The sequence below is a fragment of the Rhinolophus ferrumequinum genome, chromosome 7 (assembly GCF_004115265.2).
Source record: "Rhinolophus ferrumequinum isolate MPI-CBG mRhiFer1 chromosome 7, mRhiFer1_v1.p, whole genome shotgun sequence".
Lineage (NCBI taxonomy): Eukaryota > Metazoa > Chordata > Mammalia > Chiroptera > Rhinolophidae > Rhinolophus > Rhinolophus ferrumequinum.
In genome coordinates, this window is record NC_046290.1 from 68705655 (window position 1) to 68717970 (window position 12316).

The 12316-nt window shown below is 35.7% G+C and overlaps 1 protein-coding gene across 19 annotated transcripts in view; it reads left to right on the forward strand.

Moving 5' to 3' along the window:
- Positions 1–12316, forward strand: part of PAM (peptidylglycine alpha-amidating monooxygenase) — a 147522-nt gene that overhangs the window by 112618 nt on the left and 22588 nt on the right. For all 19 annotated transcript variants that reach the window (XM_033110097.1, XM_033110101.1, XM_033110106.1 and 16 more), the window contains one exon: positions 10743–10859. In XM_033110097.1, coding sequence (XP_032965988.1) covers positions 10743–10859 — 117 coding nt within the window. The remainder of the gene's footprint in view (positions 1–10742; positions 10860–12316) is intronic.

The following is a 12316-nucleotide window of genomic DNA, read 5'->3' on the forward strand; positions in this document are numbered from 1 at the left end:
ATAAAAAGAGCATGTATCACTTTTCTTTAAACTAAAAGCAGTAGTGTGAGAACTATCAAGGTGCCTTTTGAACTTGACTTTTATGAGCAAAATATATTTGTTCTTTCAATGTATGACTGTGACAAGTAGCAGAGAGGAAGTCTCGTGAATTTTCAACAAAATAGTTTTACCCACTAGTTTAGGAAAAGAAGGCAATAACAATCTGTGATTCAGCCTGCTTACCATTTTGCTGCCTCCTCCATCAAGTTTCCTTCACATTCATAAGAAGAAGAATATTAAAGGCAGTTAAGGAATTGGCTGAGGAATTTCAAGACTTCAGAGGAAATGCATCATGATAAATGATCAACTAAGAAAGTTATTAGCTGAGTATAATAAAGCACTTTATTTCCATGTGCTGGGTGCCGACTAGTCTAGGCCATTCTTCTCCTTTCCTTCAGACTGCTCCATGGTGGTGATAGCTACTAGCCTTCTGGAGATTTCAGCTGGAGAAGTTGGGCCAGCATACGTGTAGAACTAGTCAGTTACCTTGGCCTTCACATTTTCATATATAGTTTTATTGCTCAAATGTGCTCTTTTCATGAGCACCAAAGACTTCATCACACTAAGACTATGCAATGCTTCTGCTGTTCCCTCTGAATTTCTCTTTCCAATCTTTCATTCTATCTTCCTCTACTTTCTTATAGGGATTTTTGGTAAAAATGTCTAACATTTATTGAGTATTTACTGTGGGCCTGTCACTCTTCTAAATGTTTATGTAAATTATCTCACGACAGTTAGGCACTGTTTATTGAAATTGACTTTCAAATTATTTTCATCATTCACATTTAATTTTTTTTTCTTTTACTTAAGTATAATTGGTAGACACTCTTATATGGGTTATAGTTGTTTGGGTGTACAATATAGTGATTTAACATTTTTATTCCTTACAATGTGATCACCCCACTAATTCTAGTGATCATCAGTCACTGTGTAAACTTATCACAATATGATCGACTCTTTTCCCCTTTTCCTAAAGGCGGGGGGGATCACCACCCCACCCCTTTCTCATAACCATTGTTCACATTTTACAGATGAAGAAACTGAGAGAAGGTAAGTATTTTGCCCCAAGTCTCATTCTCAAGTGGGAAAGGTAGGCTTCTCTTTCTCTCTCCATCTGACTCCAGAGCTGGCCTGCTTACCCACTTTGAGATACTGCCTTTTATAGTGTTGTAAACATATTTGCATAATTTTATTTTTAAAAGCTTGCTCCATCATTTAGCAGTTTATTTTAGTTCTCCAGAATAATGAATATCCATTTATTCATTTTTTTATCACAAATATACATATGAAGTAAATTCTAAAATATGTTATCAATTAAGTATAATCAGTCTTCTCCTTTCAAGTATACAGCTATAAGGTCGGAAAAATTGAAGATACATATAGATGTAAATATAGATATAGACATAGATATATTTTTTTATTGTTCTTTTCCTCTATTTTCAGAGGTGTTCATTAAATTTATGCTAAACTTGCTCTGTACGTGTGTATACGTCACATATACACGTATGTAGTTTTCTTTGTGTAGTTGAAGGTGGAATTCAATCAGCATTTCAAAATAGATTGGTAGCTTTGTTACTGTTCAGTTGTCCTTTCCAGTTGTCACACTTGAAAATGGAATCAGAGAAAGAGATCACGTCAAAGTTCAAAGCAAACAACCGAACTCAGTATTCCAATTCATACTTCTCTGTTACATGGTCTTGGTCATTATTGAACATCTAATGGTTTTTTAACAAGTGCTTTTAAAAGCAAACTATTACTATTCATTGTAGCATATTCTTCATTTTAATGAATATTGCTACGTTTTCTGCATGGATTTCTAGCCACATTTTACCAGACAAGAAAATTGCGGCATCATTTTCTCCTATTGATACTGTTTCAGCTGGCTAAAGCTAAATTGGACAAAGTCCAATTTTCCATTTTAATGTGATATTCATTCCAAGTAAACAGCAGAGGCTGGAATAGTTTAATAGAAAAGGGGATCAGTAAAAGGCAGCTCATGGTATGAGATGACACAAGACTATGAAACAAGAGCCACATAAGAACATTTTCTGTGACTTATATGGCAGGCCTCACTGAAAAACTGCTTTTTCCTGGCATCTAGCTTTCATCTAGATAACCAGTTCATGTCTCAATAGATTCCAGTTTCATTGCCAAGCCCTGGTGAGTTTACCCAGATATATGGCACCAACCAAAGTGGCAGTGTTAAAAATGCAAGACTTCTTCAGAGCAGATGTGCTGATTTAACTCTTTAAATCTGTTTCTTCTTTCTTCGTCACCTTTATCTTGCAGATGTAAAAATATTTGTTATTTATCTTTCCTTCTGCCTCTGCTGTGTTGCCAGTTGGCCCCCAGCACCCTTTTTAATCTGTGGTTATGAGGAAAGTCTCTTCTAGCACTCAGATCTCTGAACTGTCCCCTTTATTATTCTTGAAGAGAATTAGAAGTGGATTGCTCTGTTAGTTATTCTTTAGGAAAATAGATTCGGATTTGTGGGCTCTGCTTTTTGAACAGTCATGCATGACCATCCTATCTACATACATAAATCACATTATATAAAATAAACGGAGTACAGAGTTTTTCTTCTCTCTCATTAAGTATCCAGGGGATTGTACGAAGAAAAAGCACCTTCCTGTAAAATTTATGATGTGTTAGTGAGAGACAATGGAAATTAAAGAGTGTGTGGAAATTGCATGCTTGTTGCTACCACTACTTGGATGGAGTAGTGAGAAATCTGTATTAGTTTTTCTTGGAATCTTTCCCATCCTGATATTTCTCATGTTCATAAAACTATAGGTTCCATAAGGTCAAGCCTTGCTCTAAATCAGAAGCACTCTATATATCCCCAAATTTTTAGGTGATTATTCTTTAAGTATCAGACGGTGCTTGGAGTTATTAATAATCTCTAATTATACTTAGTACCCAAAGCTATGTTGATATCATCACATCAACTCTTGTTATAAGTACTATTACTCTTCATCTCTTCATTCTTACCTGATGGTCCTGATCAGCCCTTACTCTTCTACTTAACCATGCTCAATAAGCATGGCAATAATAATAATAATAATAATAATAATAATAATAATAATAATAAACCACTTAATCCCCTGAAAGATGGTTGTCACACCCTTTCTCAATTTGCTTTCCATTTCCTTTCCTCTCTGTCCCTTACTTCAATTTGGCTACTTTAAGAAGGTTTTAACTGAAATGGGAAATGCCTCTTACCAACAGGATGCAATGAAACTTGAAAGAACCTCTTGTCTGCCCGCGTGTTAGGGCAGCATGGCAGCTAGAGCTCTTTAAACTTTAAATGCCTCCCAGCAGGAGCTGGGTAGCTCCTGGCTCAGTAACAGCTGTTTCTGGGCCACTGTCTGAAAACACCATCACTGTCAAGGCTTGCTTCTTGGCTTTTCTTTTCTTTTCTTTTCTTTTTTTTTTTTTAATATATCTCAGCTATAGTTGAGGTTCTGCTATTCAGGACTCACATCACATACCCACTTTACTAAGCCATGAATTTTACCCCCAATTTTTAGCTGTTAAAAGTTGTTTCCTTTATATCTTTTATCATTTCTTCATATGGAGTGGAAAGGAGTCTTGGAAGTTGTATCACCTGGGATTCTTTCCTTTACCAGTAAGAGAGAAAAAACAACACACTAACTTAGGAAAGGGGGACATTTCTTAGTTTGTATAAATGAAAACTTCAAGGGTGTGGTAGCCCAGAGATCAGTTTTTTTTTTAACCACAGTTTTCTTCCTGGTTGGCACCATTCTCAGGCCCTGATTCATCTCCCTCTCCCCTTGCAGCTTCAGACTCCATTGTCATAATAGTCTCACAGATAAGACAGTCTGTGTCTCAGATAAATCAACAGCAAATTCTGTCTTCCAGCTTTCTTCCATCTGACTGAGGTCATGTCTCCACCATCCCTGAATTCATCATTGTGGGCAGAGGAATGAAATCCACTCTGGCTTAGCCTAAGTTTTTCATTCTATCCCTGGAATGTAGAACTGACATCATCAGAAGCAAATGGGCTGAGAGTGAAGCTCAGAAGTTGGGTCAGTTAAAAACTGAGTATTCATTAGCTCAAAATAGAGCACTACACATTGGATACCCAGAACAGCAAGTGTCCACCAGAGAGTTCATCCCAACTTCCGGCCTGATGCAGAAATTTCTTTACACAATCTTCCACAGTCATCCCGTGCTTGGGTTCTTTCACTGCCACGAAATTCCCTAGATGAGTCATACTTTCCAATTATGAGACTCATATAGATGTTATAACATTCTTCATTATGTTAATCTCAAATCTGAGTCCTGTAATTCCAACTTCATGACAACCTAATGCGGAATGAGTTTATTCCCATTTGTCCATGTCAATTATTTGTTCATTTGAAGAAAATCTTACCTTCTTCAGACTAAATATCCCCCAGACCCTCAACCAATCTTCATGCTGACATGACACTTTCATCTGAAGGTGCTCTGGTTTCTCTGCCCTTTAAAGTATTTAATTGAGAAGTGGCCACAGTACCTCATGTATTGTCTGATCGGCAGGACAGTTAACTTTCCGTGATGTGTAATCTAGAAAGGGTTGTATTCACTTTTCTTCAGTAGTTATATCACCTTGTTGCCTTGTGTTGAATTTGCAATTGGCTACGATCTCCAAATATATTTCATAAAATTGTGCTCAAGTGTTTACCAGTAATTTATACTCATGCAGTATGTTTGAAATATTGAATTTGGGACTTTATTCCAATGACATTTCACTTCGTTAGATTTAGCTTTGCTTCAATTTACAGACACAGATACCATTTTATTCTTAATTAACCAGAGAATGAGCTATCCGTCCCAGCCTTCTATTAGGTCTGTTTGAAGAGCATGCTTTTTGTATCTTCATAAATGTTGTTTATAAAATTTGAATTGTCAAATGGTTGTTTAAGCAAGTTTTATTCTTACAGAAATGATCTTCTGGGCATCTTCTCCCACTTGGCCCCCAAATAGCTCACAAACCCTCTCTTCTTCAATGCTTTATGTAATTTTGCCAAGGTCTATTGTTTCAGAAATCTGTTGGCTTCCTAAGTTTCAGAAAAATCAGTTCAAGATTTGCCTCACTCGTTTTCTGGAGTCTCACTTAAGATATCTGCTTGAGGTTCTGCTTCTACATATGCAAATCCTTTTATACCTTAAGAATTGGGCCTAGAAAACAGAATTCATAGTGACTGAGGGGTACCTTAGTACCTTTGTATCTGAGAGAAAATGATAAGGAATTCTATAAAAACAATGTTTTCATTTTCTACCCTTCCCTCTCATGTTGCCATTTCCCATTTTACTGGAGCCACTTTCTTCCAGTGTTATGCCACTTTCTCTAATTCTTCCTGGTTAGGTGAGTATTCTTCCATCCCTTCTACATATGCACATTAAATCTGATAACTGGTGAGGAGATTCTCCAGTCCACTGAGGTCAATCTTAAAAGAGAAAACCACTTTTTTTTTAAAAAAAAAAAAAACAGGAGAGCTGGGTTTGAATCTTGGTTACCATTTCCCAGCTTTGAGACCTGCATCAAGACATTTGAGCTCCCTAACTCTCAGTTCCCCAGTCCAAAAAATGAGGGCTTTGACAAGTGCCTCGTTCTGTTGAGTAACAAAAAGCACTGTGTCAAGTGACTCGTCCCCAAGTGGCCTTGCTGACTAAGCAGCCCACTGCTGTGATACCTAGTTCTTTGTTCTTTTCATCCCTGTTTGTGACGTCTCTAGTGCTAGGTCCATCAGGGCACTAAATTGTCTCACGGGTGTCTTTGTCTGCCCACCTCTTTTCCTCCTTGCAGGGATTTTGTTGCCATGTGCGTATATTCAGCAGAAAGTATTTTTAACATGGCATTAAATTATTTTTCATTTAAAGTCTCTGGGTTTTGAATGGTACGCCTTTGCTTTCCTAACATTGAGGGCACATTTCCACTTATTTTCTCACTTGAAAATCTATGGTTATTTTTTCAGCTTCTTAATTTGTATAATTACAACATTATATTTTATTTCTCTCTTTAGTCACTATTATGTCTTTTGCATTCCCTTAATTTTGATTGATCCCAAAGAACTTTATTTTCTCCTTATTCTCGTTTTTTCTTTGTGTGACTATGGCAAAGCATTTTTTCTTGGCCTTATCTAAACTGTTTGATTAGCTGCTAATGTGCAAAATCATTAATGGGGGATTCAAACTGCTGAAATAAAGAACTGATGAATTCCGGCCCATAGGCCACAGTGCAGGCTTTTCAGCTGAGTGCTTTTTCAAAGAAGCAAACAAAAATCAGCAGTGCTCCAGGCACTGTGTGAAATGTGCAGGGTATTATTATAGCCTGTAAAAAGTTAAATGTGGTTGAAATAAAGACCTCTCTGCAGCATATAATGTGAAGTAGCTGCTTTAGAACATTAAATAAGCAGTTTGCTATGGCAACAGTGTATCCAGCTCCATAATCTGACATCCATTTGTGAACTATTCAAGGGTTACCTTTCTTTGAATTACAAGATAGTTTATAAACTACTTTATTTGGTAGATTTTTGTTTGTATGTGTGTGTGCGTGCGTGTGTGTCTGAGAGAGAGAGAGAGAGAGAGATTTTGACTTTTCCATTTAAGAAGAAGCATCAATTTTTTTTTTTACTACTTGCCCTGCATAATTACCAAGGGCCAACTGTTAGTTGCATGAAGCGCCAGCCATCCAAAGTGAAACATTAGGACTGGCCAACCAATCAATTCAGCGATTGAATGTCCCTTGATGCTGCCTGTTTAACAGCTGCCTTTTAAAGGGTATCTACCACAAAAGATTTTCAGTGTAACGATCAGGCCTCTTATGTTGTTGTTAATTCCTTTAAAGCTATAATTTTCCCAAGAATTCTAGAATTTTATTTTTTGTTATTTATGTTACTAAAGTAAATTGATTTATTTAAATGATGCTAAGATAAGTAGCATGTCATTTTTGATGTTTGTTATGTTTACTTTGTGGTTTGTTTTCTTTTTCCTCTGTTTTGAGAGGTGGTTAAATTAACAGATTCTCAGGTCAGAAGATTCAAGAACTTGCCTGATCAGTGAGATCCCTAATGGATACAGGGGAATTGTAGTAATACTATGAATAATAATCATAAAGCTGTATGCCATAGGAAAAGTGGCTAGTTTTAAGCATCATATAAAATGCCCTCTGTAAACATTAATGACATAGGGTCATTTGTGGTAGCAAAAAAAACAACTGAAAAACAAACCAAATTATTTGTTGTTACATTGTAATAAGATACTGAGAAAGACTGAAAGACATCTTGATAAGTTAAGAGATCTCATATTTTCTGTGTATTTAATTTTTTACTATAAAAATCTGATTTATTTACTCTGTAGATTGTTTAGTTTTGGTACTTATTTTTCTGTTGGTTCCTTCATTTGTTATTTCACAGTTTACTATAACAATAACAAAAAGTAGATAATAAAATATAAAGTCGTTAACTAATATGATCCTCATATTACTTATTTTTACTATTTATTACCACCACTAGAAACTTGACATTTGTATATTATAAGTATAATTGTGTTTGTGACAGCAAAGCATCAACTACTTTATACATTTTTCCCTATATTTGTGGGCAATATAGAACAGTACCATTGATAAAGGATGTTTTTCACTTACCAACTTATCAGCTACAACATTTTCATTCAATCTGACGGGAATAAGGACTGTGGGTCTGGATTATTTATATTTCTTCCTTAACATCACTTGTTTTCTTTGAAGTCAAGTATAACATTTCAGGTCCTCGACTCTGAGGTTATGTGGCTGCCAATGAGTAATTTAAGTAAGAGTTTATATTTTGAAATATTTGAGAGCCTGGAGAAATAAGCTGGAACTATAACAAACAGGCTTTAAGTTATAGAAGTTCCGTGTGTGTTCCTGACAGTGGGTGGGAGGGTTTCCTTTATGCTTTCTCCCCATCTATAAGTTGTAGGAATGTAATTTCCTATAAGTGTAGGACCAGAGATTTAGGACTGATGGTGAATATTTAAGTGAATGACAAGACAGACCAAAGGGGCAAGTATCTTCTAGAATTACTGCAACCGATTTCTTGGGGAAATCATGAACAAGTAAATATGTCAGGCTTCCTGTATGGTTTGTCATTTTACAAATAAGAGGCAATGTGAAATTAGGTATTCTGAAGTCTAATATGCCTCTGTTTTATCAGGATATACAGTTGGACTACCACTATTATTAGATGTGAATGAATGGTGGGTCAGAACACTATCTGCATATGAAATGGGTAGCACTTGGTAAGAATTATGAGGATATGATAACTTTCCATATTACTAACTCCTAGGTGGGAGCAGAGTAGAGAAGTAACATACTAGTATATTCCATGCCCAAGCAAATAAAGTGCAATAAATAAAAAAAAACTCAGGAAATACAAAAGGGAAAGGGAAACCTAAATATGATCAGTGGATTTTCTCAATATCAGTCTCCTGGTTATGATATGTACTATAGTTGTGCAAATGCTACCATTAGGAAAACTGGGTGACATGCATAAGGAATCTCTATTATTTCTTACAACTGCATGTGACTCTACAATGGTCATAACATTTCAATTTAAGAAAAAGGGAAAACAGCTTTTAACTCTTTACAGCCAGGGACAGCATAATTCTCACATAATTTAGATTGCTGTTGTACCATTATAGAGCATGGACGTGTTTGTAAATAATGAAGAACATAAGACTTAAACCATGAAAGAGATAATAAATGAAGAGACTTCATCCTATTACACATGAATGTGAAGCTTACAGCATACTATGAGTTTTGTATGTGCTGAACTTAGGTTATCCAATATCATAGTCATGTTGGGAAAAAAAGATCATTGGTGGTTGAATGACACCTTTGTTGCCTAGATTAGTTATGGTGTTTTCAGTACAGAAATTCGTATTGAAAATAGTTTGAGATATAGCACAAACTCTTTGGTGTTTCACAGTAGTAAGAAAGAGTGACTTCATGTTTGCCCTTTCTCAGTCTCCCCTGACTTAATAACACCTTGCATACTCTTACATTGCTTCTGTCTACAAAAATTTCTCATTTCAATTTAACAATAATCCCATGAATATCTTAGAAAATTTGCTTTGTGATGTGATTTCCATTTCATAAACTTACGTATATTTTTCTAGATACTGCTGTGTGGGTTTCACTATACATAATAGCATATGTAAACAGTATGACTCAGTTTTAGGTTGACAAAGCTGAATCAATATTTAGTGCACAATTGAATGCATCATTAATAAGAACTACCTCAGGAACTTAGGAAAAATATAACCAAAGGCTATAACAGTCAAGGAGCTCAAATAATTGTGTGATGTATATTTTTAATGGCAAGAGAATATATTTTGAAATTTTTGTTCTCCTACTGGGACTCTACATAAGTTCCATAAAAATATCAACCAACTGATCAATAGGTATATGACAGATTTGAGCAGTCTGTTGCCTTTCCAAATTGCAAATGTATCTCCATAAATGTTTAATGTTATTCAGATACTTTTGCTGATGAAGTTGAACTACAAAATATTAATTTTTTTACAGCCTTAGCCTTGTCTGATTCTATAAAGGAAATTTTATTTTACAGAAATATTCATTGATTATCTATTAACTTTCATCTGGCAAAATATACATATTTTATACACACACACACACACACGCACACACACGCACACTCACTCTCAACTATGTACTGATCCAGTTCTTCGGTTTTGAAAATATAAGTTGGTCTGTCAATGATTTATATATTTACCTTCCTGTTACATAAGCTTATATGAAAAGAGTTTATCTTTGTCATTTGTCCCAAATAATTTCCCAAACAGGAGTTGAAATAAAGTACAATGTCTGTGATAACTGTCAACTTAAGGAAAGATACTACTAAACATTCAGATAAAAATATAAATGGAAAAAAATAGATATATAAACATATGTTCATAATATTTTATAATAACTTGGATGGTACAATTAAAAAGCAGACATTGTGACATTTGTTTTAGTTTTTATATTAATTACTACATAGTTTGGGGGTTTTTTTGTACTTATAGAAAAGCTGTTGTATGCAAAAAGTTTTATGTCTCTAAGTATACTTTTGTTTCAAGGATCAATTATATTTTATAGTTTCGAAAAATTTTTGACATTCTGTTCTATAGCCTTGTAATATGATTTGTGTGTTGTACCTATGGCAAGTACAAGAGCAAACAGGTTTTTTTGATTTTCCTGCTATCATTTGCATTTTCCTTCTCATCACAGAGAAAGTTAAAATGAGTTATGCTTTTTTTTTGGTAGTTTGAAAAAAAATAACCACTAAATTAAAATATTTTGGGGACCTTTTAAAAAATTAATTACCTAAGAGTCCTAGGTAGCGTTTCTCAAACTCTCATGTGAGTGTGAATGACCTGGGGGTCTTGTGAGACCACAGATGAGATTCAGACGAGGCTGCATCTGAGACCTTACATCTCCCAGGCTGCTGCTCCACGAGCACTCTGAGCAGCAGTTCTGCAGGCTAATAGTGTTATGGAATCCAAGGTACTGGAGCGTCAGGCACAAAGACTGAAGTCAACTACATCTGAGCTCTTCTCCTGGTTCTGTATTTAGAATCTTAAGTAAATGGTTGGCATTTCTCAAGTTCGTTGACTTGCTTTATTTTTCATTCTAATGCATTTTTTTTTTCTTTTAGCTCTTTTGACAGCAAGTTTGTTTACCAGCAAAGAGGACTTGGGCCAATTGAAGAAGACACTATTCTTGTCATAGATCCAAATAATGCTACAGTACTCCAGTCCAGTGGGAAAAACCTGTGAGTTAAATTACATACGTTGTCATTAAGGCTCGTACCACACTGAGTATTGAGTATAAAATGTATTATTGGGTCTGCTCTTGGAAAGAGTGTGTTTGTTGTGCAGCAGTGGTGAGAAAGCATAGCTTAAGAAAGCAGGAGACTAATTGGGCCATCCCTTCTTCCATTTTCTAAGTAGATGTTTCTAAACTGTGACTGAATATTAGAATCACCTGGAAGCTTCAAAAAAATTAGATTCAGATTTAGTCTCTGATGAGGCCCAGGCATCAAAATAGTACTTTTTAAAGCTCTCTACCTCTGAGAATAAGTAGTCAAGCTTGAGAGAGCCATTGATACACATAGCTAATAAAGTGAGTAGTGGTCAGCTAGATCTGAAGATTTAAAAAAAATTCTTCAGCAGAAAAGTTATAGAACCAAACTCATCAAGTAATCACCGCTAAGAAAAAACCCTTCTCTCTTCCCATCTCAAAACGAAGACTGAACAAATGTCATTTTTAGCTTTCTTTAGCATGCGTAGGCAATTTGGCTTCGAAAGCCACTGATTATTTGATCTTATTCCTAGATGGCATTTGGCAGCCAAAAAGAAAGTTGGCTGACATTCATGGTCCTTGAAAAGAAAGGGGCACCTACTTACAGAGTGTCCTCAACCGTTTTAACCTGGCAGCTTCAGGAAGTATACTCCATCTGCTTAGCACAGGGAAAGCCAGCTTCTTAGAAAGGCAGCGAGCCATCTACTTTGAATACAGCTGCTTATGGAGATGGCAATAATTAGATTTTTTATAGGATTCTAAGATGGTGAGTCAGGGGCAAAATTCTAATACCAGGTCTACCACTCAGTGTGTTTGAACCTGTCTCTTTTGTGCTCTACCTATTAATCAGAAGCATTATCATTCCAGAAAGGAATTAAAGAGGAAGGCAGAGCAAGTGCTGTTAAATCAAGTTGGCCAGCAGTGGGGTGTCTGTGTCAAAAGCAAATCATAGCCCTCGCATTCAATCACCAAAACAGAGATCTAGTTCAGTTAATTAGTCAAGATCAGGGTGTCACAGTATTGGCTCATAAAAAAAAAAAAAGAAAGAAAAGAAAGAAAGAAAGAAAGGAATCTGTTGTGCCAGCATCATGCTAAGGCTAGAAGCTGACAAATGTAGCTTGCAGATTGTCAAATGTTCTTTGACCATCACCACATTAAGATATTGTCCATGTGTTTCTTAATTCTGTCCAGGTTCCTTAAGCCTGTGAGTTTCTGTCTGCAGTAGTTCACAATTCTCTTACCCAGATCACCCCAATTGATTTGTTAAATAGATTAACCTTCCCTAATGATTATCCAGCATACCACTTCACTGCGCTTAGATAAGCACAGCCCGTGTCTGCTGAAAGTTCTTTGCTTTGGGTATTACTGTCTATAGAAGGCTTTCTTAAAGCTTTTGAGTCATGTAATTGATATTTTATATTAATACAG